General features: G+C 48.2%; 1 protein-coding gene across 3 annotated transcripts in view; it reads right to left on the bottom strand.

Moving 5' to 3' along the window:
• UPF1 (UPF1 RNA helicase and ATPase) overlaps window positions 1-15,536 on the bottom strand; it is a 1,138,135-nt gene that overhangs the window by 1,021,222 nt on the left and 101,377 nt on the right. For all 3 annotated transcript variants that reach the window (XM_069649320.1, XM_069649322.1, XM_069649321.1), the window contains exon 3: window positions 13,156-13,245. In XM_069649320.1, coding sequence (XP_069505421.1) covers window positions 13,156-13,245 — 90 coding nt within the window. The remainder of the gene's footprint in view (window positions 1-13,155; window positions 13,246-15,536) is intronic.

The following is a 15,536-nucleotide window of genomic DNA, read 5'->3' as shown; positions in this document are numbered from 1 at the left end:
GTGGGCATCTAGACAGTAGTGTTTTGTAAAGGTGTGAACATAACTCCAGGTTGCCGCTTTGCAAAAGGACTCAAGAGGGACATTTGCAATGAAAGCTATGGAAGCCCCGGTGCCACGAGTGGAGTGTGCTCTTGGCTTGAAGTGTAGTTCTCTCTTAGCAAGAATGTAACAGAGTGATGCATTGTACAATGCATCTAGAAATAGTGGACTTCGAAACTGCATCTCCTCTTCCTGATGCCACTGAGACAAAGAACTGATTAGTCTTTCTCAATGGTCTAGTTCTTTCCATATAAAACAATCACTGCTCTGCGAACATCCAGTGTATGCAGGCTCTTCTCACCTAAGTTTGAAGGAATTTGAAAGAACGTTGGTAGTTCTATTGACTGGTTGAGATCCATTTTGGTGCAAACCTAGGATGTGTGCGTAGAACCACCTTGTCTTTGTGAACTGTAACAAAGGGGTCTAGTACAGAGAGCGCTTGTAGTTCACTTACTCTCCTAATGGAGGTGATAGCTATTAGAGAAGCAGTCTTAAGAGTGAGGTCTTTAAGTGTTGCTTTGAGCATGGGTTCAAAGGGAGACCCCATGAGCCTGGTTAGTACCACATTTAGGTCCCATCCGGGAGCGGGGTTAGCTATGGGAGGGTATATCCTCTTCAATCCTTCCACAAAGGCTTTAATAACTGGGACTTTCCACCATGACATTTTAAGTTGGGAAGTGGTGTATGCGGAACGTGCAGCTAAATTGACTTTAAAATAGAGTTAAACACCAAGCCTGAGTCTAGTAGGTGAGTCAGGTACAGAACAATCTGTGTGGGAGAGCAGTCAACTGGGTTGATGCTCCTTCCCCCTACACCGAATGACAAATCTTTTCCATTTGCTAGAATAACAGTGACGAGTGTTATGCATGGACATTCTCAGGGAGGTTAGAAAGCCTCTCTCTTTAGGAGTTGTAAATGTCCAAATTCTATGATCTCAGGAGCCAAGCTGCTAAGTTCATGGTCTGAGGGCAAGGATGTAGTGTCCTGCCCTTGTCCTGTGACATGTTGTACGGGCAGGGAAGTTTCACTGGAGGGGATAGGGACATCTCCATCAAGTGAGCGAACCAAGGTCGTCTGTCCCACCAGTATCATGGTAACTTGTTCCTGGTGCATCTTGTGCACTATCTTGTTGAGGAGGGGAGTCGGGGGGGGCGGGGGAGAAAAAGCGTAAACAAATTTCCCTGACCATGGTATCGATAGACCGTTCCCCTGGATTGGTTCTGGGGGTACCTGGAGGCGTAATCTTGGCATTGTGAGTTCTCCAGAGTTGCGAACAGGTCTATTTCTGGGAATCCCCATTGCGTGAAGACGATGTCTTCGTGTAACCGCCATTCGTACTCGAGGGCAGAGGGAAGTCTCTGCTGAGTTCATCTGCTGGCAGATTGAGTTCCCCTGGTACATGTTGTGACAGTAGGAATATGTGTTTGAGAGCCCACTTCCAGATGTTCTGGGACAGCTTGGACAGTCCTGTAGAGCGAGTGCCCCCCTACTTGTTGAGGTAGTACATGGCTGTGGTGCTGTCCGGAGGACCATCACCGTCTTCCCTTGTAGAAGGCTTTCAGTGCCTTGAACACTAGTAGCTCCAGTAAGTTTATGTGCTTGGATGCTACGCTCGGAGTCCAGACTCCGTGAGCAGTCTGTTGGGATAGGTGAGCCCCCCATCCTGTGAGGGATGAGTCTGTGGTCAGAGTGGCTTCCACTGCGGGGGTGGCGAATGGTTTCCCTATTACCAGGTTTTCCTTCGACCACCACCGTAGCGAGAGAACCAAGGCCTGCGAGACCACCACTAGATCGTCCCAATTTAAGCTGGCCTGACACCACTAGCCGTTGAGCCACTCTTGCATTGGGCGCAGGCGCGCGTGAGGTACCAAATAAATACAGGACGCCATCATTCCTAGCAAGCGCATTGCTTTGCGTACCGTCACCTCACAACCGGCCGCATATTGAGGGATCTGAAACAGCATGTTTTGGACCCTCTCGTTGGAGGGGAAGACGGGGCCGTCCTTTGTTCGAATTAGAGCCCCTAGGAATTGTTTGATCTGGCTGGGGTCTAAGCTGGACTTCTCGTTGATGGAGAAGCCCAGTTGAAATAAAAGGTCTACAGTCTTCTGGGTATTTGCAAATCATGTTTCGTAAGAATCGCCCGTTATGAGCCAATCGTCGAGGTAAGGGTATACTGGGATGAACAACCTGTGCAGGTGAGCCGCTGCCACTGCCAGTACTTGTTAGGAAAGATTTCGTAATTGTGGGTAATTTTCCTTCCATGTGGCAACCCCTAAACTTTTTGCTGTTTTCACCATGATCTAGACTTTGCCAGAGAAGTGCAGCCTTCTGCGGCACTCCTCTGGGCTTTCGCTCCATTCTTACAGGGAAACTGACATGCCCTTAAGACAGTCAGTACCAGGAAACGCTGTTTTCCGTAGTTTATCATGTTGCGGCTTTCGTGCAACATGACACAAGAGGGCACTGTAAGCTAAGTTACTGCGCTCTTGGGTCTCTAGCCTTCTACAGGCCCTAGATACTCTTTTTGGATTGTAACTGATCGGTGCAAGTGAATCACAGATGGGAATGGGGGCAGCGATCTCTTGTGTTTTGAGCTCCTTTTGGCGTTTTAAGCGCGTTTCTCGCGCTTAGCCCAAAATGGTGGCCTGGCTCCCAAAATGGCCAGACCACGAGGCTCCTTTGTCCTGTCCGCTGACCGTCTTGCTCCCTTCACCTTCCCCAGGTCGAGCCGACCCGGGGCCTTCCTTATTTGGGCATGTACTTTCCCGCGAAACACAGATGCTTTCGCGGGCTTCTACAGGCCTTGTGTGTGCCTCCAGGATGTGGGCTGGGATGTCTGGTCCCAATACACATCCTGGGTGCCAGAGAGTCTAGGGTGGTGTGGATGCCTGGGACCACCGTGGTCCGTGACAGGTCCACGTATGGTTCGAGTGTTGATGAGTGGATCTCCCATTGGGACCCCTCCATTTTGGCACGAAAGGAACCGTGGATAAGAGGGGGCTGGAAACGCCACTACCATGTCGATCTCCTGAGTTCTCACGAACAAAGGAATACAGGAGCCAAGTATCCTGCAACCACGAGGCTGGACCGAGGAATCACTGGTGACCCGCTGAAGGACTGCTCCTCTGCACTGCTGTCGCTTTGTGAAACCCTTTCTACCTCTGATCGAACCAGAAGGCCTGTACTGGTACTTCGACCCTTCGAATAGCTGGGACAGCTATTCTCGGCATCTTCACCATCTCCTGCCCGTAAGCCTTCGGAAGGGTCTCTGGGCCATCCAGCAGACTGACCAGCCTACCCAGGAAGAAATGAATAATTAAGGGCGACCAAAGGTCGAGTAAAGTTTTTGCAATGTCTCTCGAGGAGCTCTGCGTAGAGGCGACCAATATCTGGGCGGAAAAACAATCTGAGGGACCTCGACGCGTGAGGGATTGTGGGTACACTGCACGTCACTATAGGGATAGTGTTACAGACATGCCTTGTCGAAGTCCCCTTTTCGACTACGAAAAACAAAATGCAATACTCCGCAGTGACCACTGGATGTCGGACTATGCACAGCATGTGATTCTAAGCAGATTAACAAACATCAGAAATATATATATTGAGTGGGGATCCTTTGCGGACAGTATTAACAACAATGCTGTAAATCTGAGATTCACCGAATGTCACAGCTCCACTGAGTTCGTATATTTGGATGTCAATGTAAGACTCGAGAATCTAGGCATTCACACCTCCCTGCATAAAAAAAACCCACCAATACAGGCCTTCCCTTGCATGCAACGAGTTGTCACCCGCTTTCTTGTAAGAACAGTATCCCTTATGGCGAATTCATTTGCTTTCGGCGCAACTGCACAGATCTCCATGAATTTGACCGCTGTTGCAGTTTGGCTGCCGTTGATTTCCTACAACAGGGATATCAAAAAAAAGATTATTGAAATGGCCTTCTCTAAAGCACGGGCACTCTCAAGGGAATTGTTACTACATGGTCCTACCAGTAGGAAGAAAAATAAGGATCAGGATGACCCCCGCCTCATTGTGACATTCAACAATGCCTCATACGATGTTCGTAAGATTGTTACGAAACATTGGCATATCCTTAGGATGGACAAAGACCTTGGCCCATTACTACCCAAATGCCCGACTTTAACTTTTAAACAGGCACCTTTGTTAAAGGATAGAATGGTTTCCAGTTACTTATCTCCTGTCCAAAAAAATTCCATTATGACCAATTAACTACATGGCTTACCTAAAGGCTTTACCAAGTGCCAAAAAATGTAAAGCCTGTCCTCATGCCACTACCTGCAAATCTTTTATACATCCGATTACGGGCATTGAATTCAGGTTAAAACATTTTATCAACTGCGACACTCCCTTTGTAGTGTACGTCCTTGCTTTCCCTGCCGTAAATGGTACGTTGGATCCACCACATGTATACTCAAGCTCCGTATTTTGCGGGATCTCAGAGCAATTAAGAACTTTGACCCTACGTACCCCATGGCTAAACATTTCAGGCAGGAACATGACAGCGATGTCCATTTGCTTACATTTTTTGCTGTGGGTCATGTGCCGATCGACCCGAGAGGAGGTCATCGCACTCTGAGATTAAGACAACTGTAAACCAGGCTCATTTTGAATTTTGATACAAAATATCCCAATGGTCACAATGTGGATGAAGAGATGCATACCTTTGTGGGAATTTGATTCTTCTGTTTCTCTGTGCTCCCACCCCTCTCCTCTCTCCTCTCTCTCCTTGTTGCTTTGGTTGATCCTGGTCTCCTGCTACTCAATACTGCTTCTCTTGATCATTTAGATTCTTTTGCCCTGGCCTGGAATTGCTCTATTTGTTTTAATTGTATTATCTTCGTTATCCAACTTCATTTACTTTCTTGTTGGTCCATTTTGGCCGTCAAGCCTTCCTGATGTCTTAGGGGGATGTGATTTTGAGAGTACACCATGACATCTGTATTTTACATTTTTGGTTTTGATATTGCCTGCCTTATTACTTTTCTGCCCTTGTTTTTCCACAAGTACAATACTGTGCAGGTGTGTTTCCTTATTGTGGTTCCCCTCTATGTGGGCAATACTGGTTTGTTAGATTCTTGGGTGCATATGGTTCTTATTTGCACCTGAGCCAGTAGCCGCTTATACTTGAATATGGACACACATCAAGAGGACATCGGTATTGTTTGCACTTGCACTTTATAATTACCATTTGTCTGCATATCTATCGCTGCTAAGTCGATATGTTTACGGTCTAATGCATTTGCACTTTATACTGTAGCCTTGGAGCTTACGTATTTACGAAGATCTACAATTTGCACTTTATGGTTGTTCCCTGAAACATGCTTTTATTCTAAGGGTTGCATATATTGACTGCCTGTAACTGTCAATAGAGATTCCACATTAGACAGTTATTCTGTCCCTGCTGTTTTTCTACTGTATATTGTTACTATGTTGCCATGCTGAGCTAGATATGCACTTGCACTTTATCGTATAGCCATTTGCTGCATTTTCATGTACTATGTTCATATGTTCACATAGGAATGCACTTGCACTTTATGCTACAGCTGTGGATTACTAAATTCTCTTTACCGAGTGAGATTTGTTGATACCCATCTCATTATGCGTCCCTTTTTATTCATTAGTATCATCGCTTTACATGTTTCTTGATGGATTCCAATGTGCTTTTGCAGAACACATTTTTAACCTGCTTCTCCATTGGCTAATGCAGGATTCTGCTACACTCTAATATGGCCGCCATGGTTTCGTAACAAAGTTGTTAACTTGTGGAGCTAGGCAACATGGGTAAAGGACTAATTTGCAAAATCTACTGCGATTGTTTTCACGTCTCCCTAACGCGAACAAGCGCTCTGGGAAGCGCGAAACGCGTCGTTCGGGACACTGCCCTGGCGTCCTGTGTTTTGCTGTGCGTTTTGGAACTTTTTGGAACTTTGAAAGTTACGCTTAAGTGACTAAAATAAGTACTTATCTGGAGTCTGACATTTTCGCCCTAATTCCTGCCCCTGGGAGTCCTGAGTTTCCTGTATTATTTTTTTTAAAGTCATTTTACATATCGATTTAGAATAAAACACTGCTTTTCACTTGCTAGGTTGCCTAAAATACATAGCCAATTCAAATGGTTGCTATTTATTCCTGCTGAGTTTTGTGATCGAAGGGGGTTCTTCACTGACAAAGTACTGTCTTGATGTGGAGGACCATTATGGTGTGTCTAAAGGTTTAGTTTCCACTTTAAACTAGATTATATACAGTACCAACCAGTAACATGTCTTAGGTTTTGATGGTAGTAGGTGTTGTCATTTTTTGTCTTCTACATTCTGCTATATTCTGCTATATTGAAAATCGCTCACATGAGCCTGAACAATGCTTGCACTTTGAAAAGTTTGTTTAGAAACCTCCTCGTGACCACAGACTGAAAGAACATCTGAGGTCACTACAGACTTTTGCTGGCCAGCTGCTGATAAAAGCAAGGAGTTTTTTTTCTTTTAGAAAAAAATGTCATAAGTCAGGCTAACTCGTACGTTTTCCCCGCAGCAGCACAGTTCAGCCCAAGGCTACGCATCTATCTTTGAGATTAAAAGGACAGTCTGGGTGACCCATTACGCTCTTCAGCTGATCTCCTTTGAATAGGTCATCATGTGATGGGCGCTGGAGGCAAGGAACGCTATACCTTATCTAAACATATACATTCCTTCTGCTGCTTTTTTGTATAAATAGGGCTGTGAATAGAAGCGCACAGCATTCGAATTGTTAACTGTGTGCTAGTCGTTATTACAAGATGTGTGTAGCCATTAAGAAATTTCCCTTCGGACGGAAGACGGCAGAGAATTTGAATCAGACAGTAGGAACCAACTTGCAGTACTGTAAGGGTTCTGAACATCAGCCCTTCTTTCCCCAAGAGCAGAAAAATCCCACTGGCTAGACATCTCTGAAAGAAGTAGCCTCCCTGACCTGCATCAGAAAATGCGGAAAAAGTTAAACTACCATTGATCATCCCTCAAATGACTCACATTCCTGCAATCACAGTAACATTTGAAAAAAACGGTTTATACTGTAGTTTGCTGTACCTCCCCTTACATAGATCTTTTTAGCAGACCAATTCTTTGAGGAACATTCTGACATAAGGCGCCATTAACTGCATAAGATCCTGACAGATTAAGCTACTGAAAAACACAGCCCAACTCTTTGTAAGAAAGCCTTACTTGATAAAGATGCACCAGTTAAGTTACTTTCTTACCTGGTAACGTTCTTTCGAAGGGATGGTGCGACGACGTATTCCATATCTATGACAGGTAGTCACCACAGCTGTGCTGCTTCGGAAAATTTCTGGCGCCTGCGTCGATACGCTGTCCTTGAGGGCCTCCGTCGAGCAGACGTCACCGGATGTTATAAGTAGGATGCACGACACCCGTAGCCTCAGTGGCAGTTTTTTCCCAGAAAGTGTGGCACCAATCTTCTGCCAGTAGGACCACAGAAAGCCTTGCGGAAACAGAAACTGCAATCGCATAAGAAATTCTGTAGCGGGGCAGGCAGGGAGGGAGCGATATGGAATAAGTCGGACCATCCCATCGAAAGAACGTTACCAGGTAAGAAAGTAACTTGTTCTTCGATGGGATTGGGTCCTCCGACGTATTCCATATCTATGACAGACTCCCAAAGCAGTACCAATGTATGGAGGAGGGAAAATAATTTATAATAGAGACATTTAGAATGCCCAATCAAATTGCAGAATATAGGACCGCCTTGCCAAAGGCCAGATCCTGCCCATGGATAGAATCTAGGGAGTAGTGTCTTACAAAAGTATGGCCCGAAGCCCATGTGGCTGCTTCACAGATGTTACGAATAGGAACACTCCTCTGCGGGCAGTAGAGGCAGCCATACCCCCCTAGTAGAATGGGCCCGTAAGCCTACTGGAGGGTCCTTACCCGCCAAGTGGTAACATTCAGAAATAATCCATCTAGACAAAGTCTGCTTAGTAACAGCTAGTCCCAAACGCCTTCCAGCATATCCTATAAAGAGCGGACGTCCACTCTGACCCAGGACATGCGTGAAATGTAGAAACTTAAAGCTCTCCTAGGATCCAACCTATGAAGCCTGTCCTCTTTCTTACCAGGATGCGGAGGAGGATACAATGCCAGAAGAATGACCTGGCTTAAATGAAATTCCGACACCACTTTCGGAAGAAAGGAAGGACGAACCCTAAGGACAACCCTGTCCTTATGAAACACTTAAAGATGGCTTAACTGAAAGTGCCTGCAACTCACTCACTCTGCAAGCAGAAGTGACCGCAACTAAAAATACAGTTTTAAGGGTTAAGAGTCTCAAAGGACAAGCATGTAAAGGCTGAAATGGAACACCCATTAGGAATTTTAGAACAAGGTTCAAATCCCAACCGGGCACCTGGAAAGGTGACGGAGGAAACACATTAGTGAGCCCTTTCAGAAACCGAGAAATTAAAGCAATTTTGAAATACGAACACTCCATAGACTAGCTCTTAAATATGGACAGCGCCGACATGCAACCTTTAATGGTACCCACTTGCAGGACCTTGTGGGCTAAAGAAAGCAAAAAAGACAGAACCACAGGAATGTCACATGAAAAAGGATCCACATTCTTAACCCTGCACCAGTCGCAGAACTCTCTCCAACGGCACAGGGACTTAGTTGCAGGCCGTCTGGCCGAAAGCAACACCTCCATCACGTCTTCAAGGAGGTCCCAATCCTTATACCTCAACGTTTCAGAAGCCAAGCATGAAGGTTGAGGGATCTGACCTCTGGATGGAGAACCTGACCCCTCCCCTCCCCCTCCAGTGAGAGCAGATCGTCTCGGTAGGGAAGACGGCGTGGAGGGCAGATGGACAAGTCGAGAAGGTCCGGTTACCACGTTCTCCGAGCCCATGCCGGAGCAATGAGGATCATCCGGGAACCGAACATCTAACCTCCGCAGCACTTACGGGATGACAGGGACTGGAGGAAACTCGTACAACAGTGGGAAGGACCACTCCTCCACGAACGTGTCCCCTAAGGCTCCTCTTGGAGGAAATTCCTGCAAGCAGGACCTTTCGCACTTCCGGTTGACACTGGAGGCGAAGAGATCTACTTGTGGGGTCCCCCAAAGGGCAAAGATCTCCAGGAGAATCTCCTGAGCCAGCTCCCACTCTTGAGATCGCGCTCTGCCTGCTCCGAGCATCCGCCGTCTCGTTTTCATCTCCGGCCAGATGAACTGCTGAGATCGAAATTTCCTGCTGGATGGCCCAGAACCAGAGCTACATCGCCTCCCTGCACAGAGGAAGTGACCCTGCTCGCCCCCCCTTTTTGGTGAGGTAGTGCATGGCCACTTTGTTGTCCGTCAGAATCAGAACATTCTTTCCTCGCACGGTCGGCAGAAAAGCCTTCAGGGCAAGCCCGACGGCCCTCAGCTCCAACAGATCGATATGGAGTCTGGACTCCAACAGAGACCAACGAGCGCCGACTGTCAACTCGTTGGCATGAGCTCCCCATCCCGTGAGGAATGCTTCCGTCATGATCGTCAGCTCCAGCCAGGGTAGCCAAAATGGAGCCCCCTTCATCAGATTGCCTTCGACGGCCCACCACAGAAGGTCCTGGGTGACCAAGGGCGGCACCTGAACGGGGTCCGACATCCTGCCGGAGGACTGTGACCACTGCATCTTGAGAGCCCACTGCAGAGATCTTATCCGCGGCCGAGCCTCTGGCACCAAAAGAATGCAGGATGCCATGAGACCGAGCAACCTCAAGAACTCCAACGCCGAGAGACTCTGGGCATGTTGAAACTTGTGCACCATCTGCAGAATGTGATGAGCCCTCACCTGGGGAGGGAAACACTGCCCCCGGGATGTGTCGAGCACTGCTCCGATGTACTGGAGCTGCTGGGTTGGCATCAAGTGGGACTTGATTAAGTTGAGGGAGAAGCCCAGCCTGTGAAGGGAGCGCCCGGTGACACAGATGACCCAGGACTAGCTCCTGAGAGCGCGCCCTGATCAACCAATCGTCCAGGTAGGGGTACACGGGAATCCCCCCTCCCCCCTTCCCGTGATACGCTGCCACCACCACCATGAGCTTGGTGAAAACCCTCGGGCGGAGGTCAATCCAAACGGCAGGACCCACAACTGAAAGTGCGAGTTGACAACCGCAAAAATCAGGTACTTCTTGTGCTTGGGATGAATCGGCACATGAAAGTTAGCATCCTTGAGGTCGAGAGCCACCAACCAGTCATGAAGTTGAAGGGCCAGGAGGACTTGAGAGAGAGAGTAACCATCTTGAACTTGTCCTTCTTGAGGAGCTTGTTCAAACCACGCAAGTCCATGATGGGTCTCAATCCCCAGTCTTTCTTCGCAATCAAAAAATAAGGGGAATACCATCCCTTGTTCCTCTCCGCTACAGGCACCAGTTCTATGGTGCCTTTCTCCAGCAGGGATTTGATTTCCTGCGCCAGGAGCGGATCCGGACTCTTCAAAGAGAGATTCCCTGGTCGATTGTCGCGAGGCCTTTGCCGGAAAGGAAGACAGTAGCCGTGGGCTATGATCTCCAGAACCCACACATCTGAAGTAATGGCACGCCATTCTACAAGATGCTGCACCAGCCTTGCCCCAACCAGTGAACCATGGGACATGGCCTCATGACTGACCTGAAGCGGCTGCGGCAGTGCCTGAGGACAAAGAGGCAACTGCTCGAGCGGCCTTAGCACCTCGAGTACCCAGTTTTCCACCTCTGGTACTCCTACGTTGGCCTCTGACTTGCAGCTCCCCTCGATTTAAGAAAGGGGGAGTAATATCGAAAGGAACCTCCCCTTCATTGCTGTCCACTAGGATGAAAAGGCAGAGGTTGGCGAACTGCAGCGCTCAATGACTTTGCTGCAGCCTTCGCAGTCTGCAACCTGTCAAGGCTCTAGTCAGCATTGCTGCCAAAATGATGGTCACCATCAAAGGGCATGTTGAGAAGTCAGGCTTGTACATCCGGAGCAAACCCTGACTTCCGCAACCACACAAATCTGCGCATTACGGTGCTGGCTGCCATGGACCGGCTGACGCAGTCTGCCACGTCCAGACCCGACTGAACAGATTCACACATGGCATCCTTGCCATCCTGTTCAAGAGCAAGAAAGCCATCCTGTTCCACCCCTTCGGGAATATGTTCAGCTGCTAATGAAACTATTCCAGAGTATGAGTGAAACGTGCTAAGGCACACACGGAGTTGACTGCTTTCAAAGCCATACCCCCTGAAGAACACACTTTCTTCGCCCAACCGTCAAAACGCTGGTCGCCCTATCAGCAGGTATGGTAGGGTACGACGCCTGTCTAGCCGGGGCCGTGGCCACCTGCACCATCAAACTCTCCGGAGTAGGGTGCACGGACAAGTAGCTGGTGTCGCCACTGGCTGGGCGGTATTTTTCAGCAACGACTTTCCTACTGCTGGGAGACTCTCCAGAGCAGTCCAATCCGCCGGCACCCTTCTTTGCCAGGCCATATGGCATGGCAGAAACGGGTCAATTGGTGGACCAAGGTCCAGGATATCTGTCAGGTCATCCTACAGAAAATCCACTGGAGGCGCAGACCACCCCAAGTACTCCGACGCCCTTGACATAAGCCGCTGGTATGAAGACTGCGTGCGTACCAGGCTGTGGCCTACCAAACTCCACCTCCGGGGAGGTGTCAAGACCACTGGCGTCGTGCAACGACTGACGCATGTCTTCAAATTGGTTATGACCAGACAATATCTCGTCATCAGGCACCTCATCAGGAACCAAACCTTCCTCAGACATATAATCCAGAGGCTGGAATGGGGCACAGAAAAAGGGACAAAAACATTTTTGGACTTGGCCAAAGCCTTTTTCGGGGGCTCCCCAGTGCCATGGGTACCTCCGACAAAGCATCCTCGAAAGGAGTCAACGGAATCGGCAATGAGCCTGGCGCCGACGGCTTCGACAGAGTCCTCGAGGGCAGTGCCCCGAGCGTATCCTTAGACGGCCTCTGCGCCGATGGCGTTGAGGGTTTCCTCGGAGCCTCGAGTGAACCTCTCGACGGACATGGCGCTGATGGTGTCGACATCTTCGAAGAAGACCTCACAGGCTCCGACGGTCACGAGGGCGTCGAGGACCGGGAGCGGGCATGGCTAGAGCGATCCACCTTGTCCGATCGAGACTTCGAAGGTTCTTGATGATCGCGCCGACCACCAGAGCTTGAAGGTGTGCAAGTGGTGGCTCTAGCACGGTCACGGCCGGCTTCTCGAATGCGAGAAAGACCGGAGTCATGTGATTCAAAAATAAACATTTGTTTGTGAAATGCCTCCCATTCCACAGGAGTAGAGTGCTTGTTGGGACAAGCAAGTCCTCGGACGGGGAAGGTGACCGGTGACAGCGCTTCCGCAAGTGCCTCGAAGAGGCAGAGGAATGGCGGGACCCACTCCGGGAACGAGACCCCCCCCCTGGACTTACGCCGACGACGCAGAGAGTTGCCCCTCGAATCGTCGGTGGAAAGTCCAGTGGACTTCAGTTTACGGGGTTTAGAAACCCTACCTACCGAAAGCTGCTTCTCCCGCTCCCACAAGGCCTTTGACGTGAGCGACTGGCATTCTTCACAATCGTCCGTAGCCTGGTCCTCCCAGAGGCAGGCGGCGTGCGGATCCGTCAGCGACATCTTGGAACTGCAGTCCCAACACTTCTTGAAACCAGGCCGCAGGATGGAAGAAATAATACAATCTTCACAAACCAAGTTCGAAGAACCGATCAAGAAATCACGGAAAAAAACGGAACTGAGGCTACGGGCATTGTGCGTCCTACTGATAACATCCGGTGACATCGGCTCGACGGAGACCCTCGAGGACAGCGTATCGACATCATCGACGCAGGAAATTTTCCGAAGCAGCACAGCTGTGATGATTACCTGTCAGATCTGGACTACGTCGGAGGACCCAATCCCCTCGAATTACATTTACTGTGGTTTTTGGCGAAGAAACTTTGTACTGAATTAACTCAATTCAAAGAACAGACATCCGTATTCGGTCCCAAATTAAAGAAATTTAATTAATTTAATGTAATCAAAAACGAACGTTTAAACATTCTCACACTTGTACCACCTACCTTCCAGAAGTATTTCCACGTCCATTGCAGAACCATTTCTTGCTGGTATTACAGTAGACAACACAAGCTGGATCATGGATGCCACAGTAACTAGAAAAAAATGTGTACAATCTGGTCAACAGTACTAGTATACCCAGAGCTATACATTTTAAATCTAGCTGAGATAATAACAGAAGCAAGATCGCAGAGCTGAATAACTAAACGACTACCTACATAACTTGTTTGGAAACCAGACTCCAGTAGCAGGGTTGGGAAGGAGGCGAGAGTAAAACTGAATATTAAAGCAATCCCTGGCATGTGACTATTCAAGGGTTATTACCATGCCTTCAAGCCAGATGGGAATGTAAGCTGCTCAAATTCAGCCAACTCAAATTTGCTAAAGAACACAAAGGTTTACATGTTGCTCTATTCACTTGGAACCCTTTGAATCAGTTATGGATTGTCCTATTGAGGACAAAACCTACTAAGTGGATTCAAGCAGGTTTGATGACATTCTTGACTTCATTTAGGTGCTCAGAGGGGCTTCTGACGTATAGAAATCTACACCGGGGGTCCTAGAAAAACAGAGAACAGGACCAAAACAGAGAAAACCACACATTTCTCCATAAATTCACAATAAGAATCAAATGATTAATATAGATTCAACTTTTGTGATTGGGACATTCAATTCCCTCATATCAAATGAATAAATTGCTGCCATCCCATAATATTCAACATTCATAATTAATCTGAAATGCAGAAGAAAAAAGCCAAGCGAACACTAAATTTCCCCTAAAGTTTTGCCCTAGTTTGAACCATTATACCGAGGCACAACAGCTCTTGCGGCACATCAATATTGCCTGAAATTAATTCAGTATTTTCCAACAAAATGAAAGTTTGCAATTTCTTCACCAAGTCTCAAAAACAAGGGGCACACTTTTCTCTGCAAAACTTAAGCACCAAATTGGTAACGCCATTTTTAAATGGCGTACTGTTCGTTCTGGCATACAGTGTACCAGAAAAGTAAGCACCCCATGCGCTCACCCGTAGCCAGGATCCACAAACGCTTTGTATCCAAATTGGGTGATTAATTCACACGTGCTCGCTACGTGGTGAAACCAAATGCACAACAGTGCTTCATAGTGGTCATTATGCAAAGCACATAGGCGCCAGGTTGAAAGGACAATTCTAAACGACAAACCGTTCATTCTAACATTCTTAGGACCTTGGACCATCCCACTCATTGGACCTTTGATGTACAAGGTCGTCAGGATCCTCCTCTTCCCTCCTGCCTTTTTTACTCTTAGGCTGGCTTTCATCCTCTTCTGGGGAGGTCTGAGATTCTGATAAGGTGAATCCCTCCGATCTAGAACTGCTCCTGCAATAGTCGTCATCCGACTCGCTTGAGCTTGTGACTCGCCTCTCATGAGACCTCGCCTTCCTCCCCCCCCCTTTCACTGAGAGTAGATGGGGCAATACGCTGAGGAGAGATTTAACAGACTTCGAGAAATTCCTTAACACACACAAAGGGACCAAAGGGGTGATATCACGGCTCTATGGCTTCTTCTTGTTCTCCACCCCACGGGACCCTAAGCCCCTCCCCCTCCCCCCATCTTCTCAGGTACAATGGGAAAAGGATCTAGACACTCCCATAACTGAGAAAAGATGGACCAAGATCTGTAGGCAGGCCAACCGCTCCACATCCGCGTCCCAATATCGCCACCAGGCTCTGAAGCCGATTCACAGGTGGCACTACCCTCCACAGAGAATAGCCAGAATGAGAAAGGACTATGACCCCCCCCCCACTGCTGGAAATGCCACACCGAAATAGGGGACTATGTTCACATGTGGTGGAAATGTCAGGTGGTGCAAACCTATTGGTGTGAAGTCCTGTCATGGATTAAAGGGGTCGACGGAATTGAGAGAACCCTATCCCCCCCCTGGCTGGTGTTTGGTATTGAGGTAGAGGGGGTCCAATGGTGAAACACAACCAATGTTACAAGTTATGCTAGTCGTGGCCAGATGCTGCTGGGCCCAAAAATGGAAATCACCCCGACCGTCTGGGGAGGGAGATTGGGTTTCAAAAATACGGGCAATCTACGACATGGAGTTCTTAACTCACCTGATTGACGAATCCAAGTCTGATATCGAGGCCCTATGGCGTCCATTCTTCAACAAATATGGGGGTAAAGTTTAAGGCATAAGTGACATCTCAGACGGTCCGGTCCCCCTGATTACAATGTTATCGCCTGGATACTCCCCCCAGGCTAGGGAGGAGCGTGTTATGACGGGATAGGTGGCCCCCACAGATTGGACCTTACGGTTTGAGCACCCTCCTTTTGTGGAACTATCTTTTGCTCGTAATGTGTGCTAAGATAATGTGTTGCACGCTGTTTTCATCC

The sequence above is a fragment of the Ambystoma mexicanum genome, chromosome 1p, assembly GCF_040938575.1.
Source record: "Ambystoma mexicanum isolate Mex_15411 chromosome 1p, UKY_AmexF1_1, whole genome shotgun sequence".
Taxonomy (NCBI): Eukaryota; Metazoa; Chordata; class Amphibia; order Caudata; family Ambystomatidae; genus Ambystoma; species Ambystoma mexicanum.
Note: the sequence above shows the minus strand (reverse complement) of the source record. Positions and strands in the feature narration are given on the sequence as shown.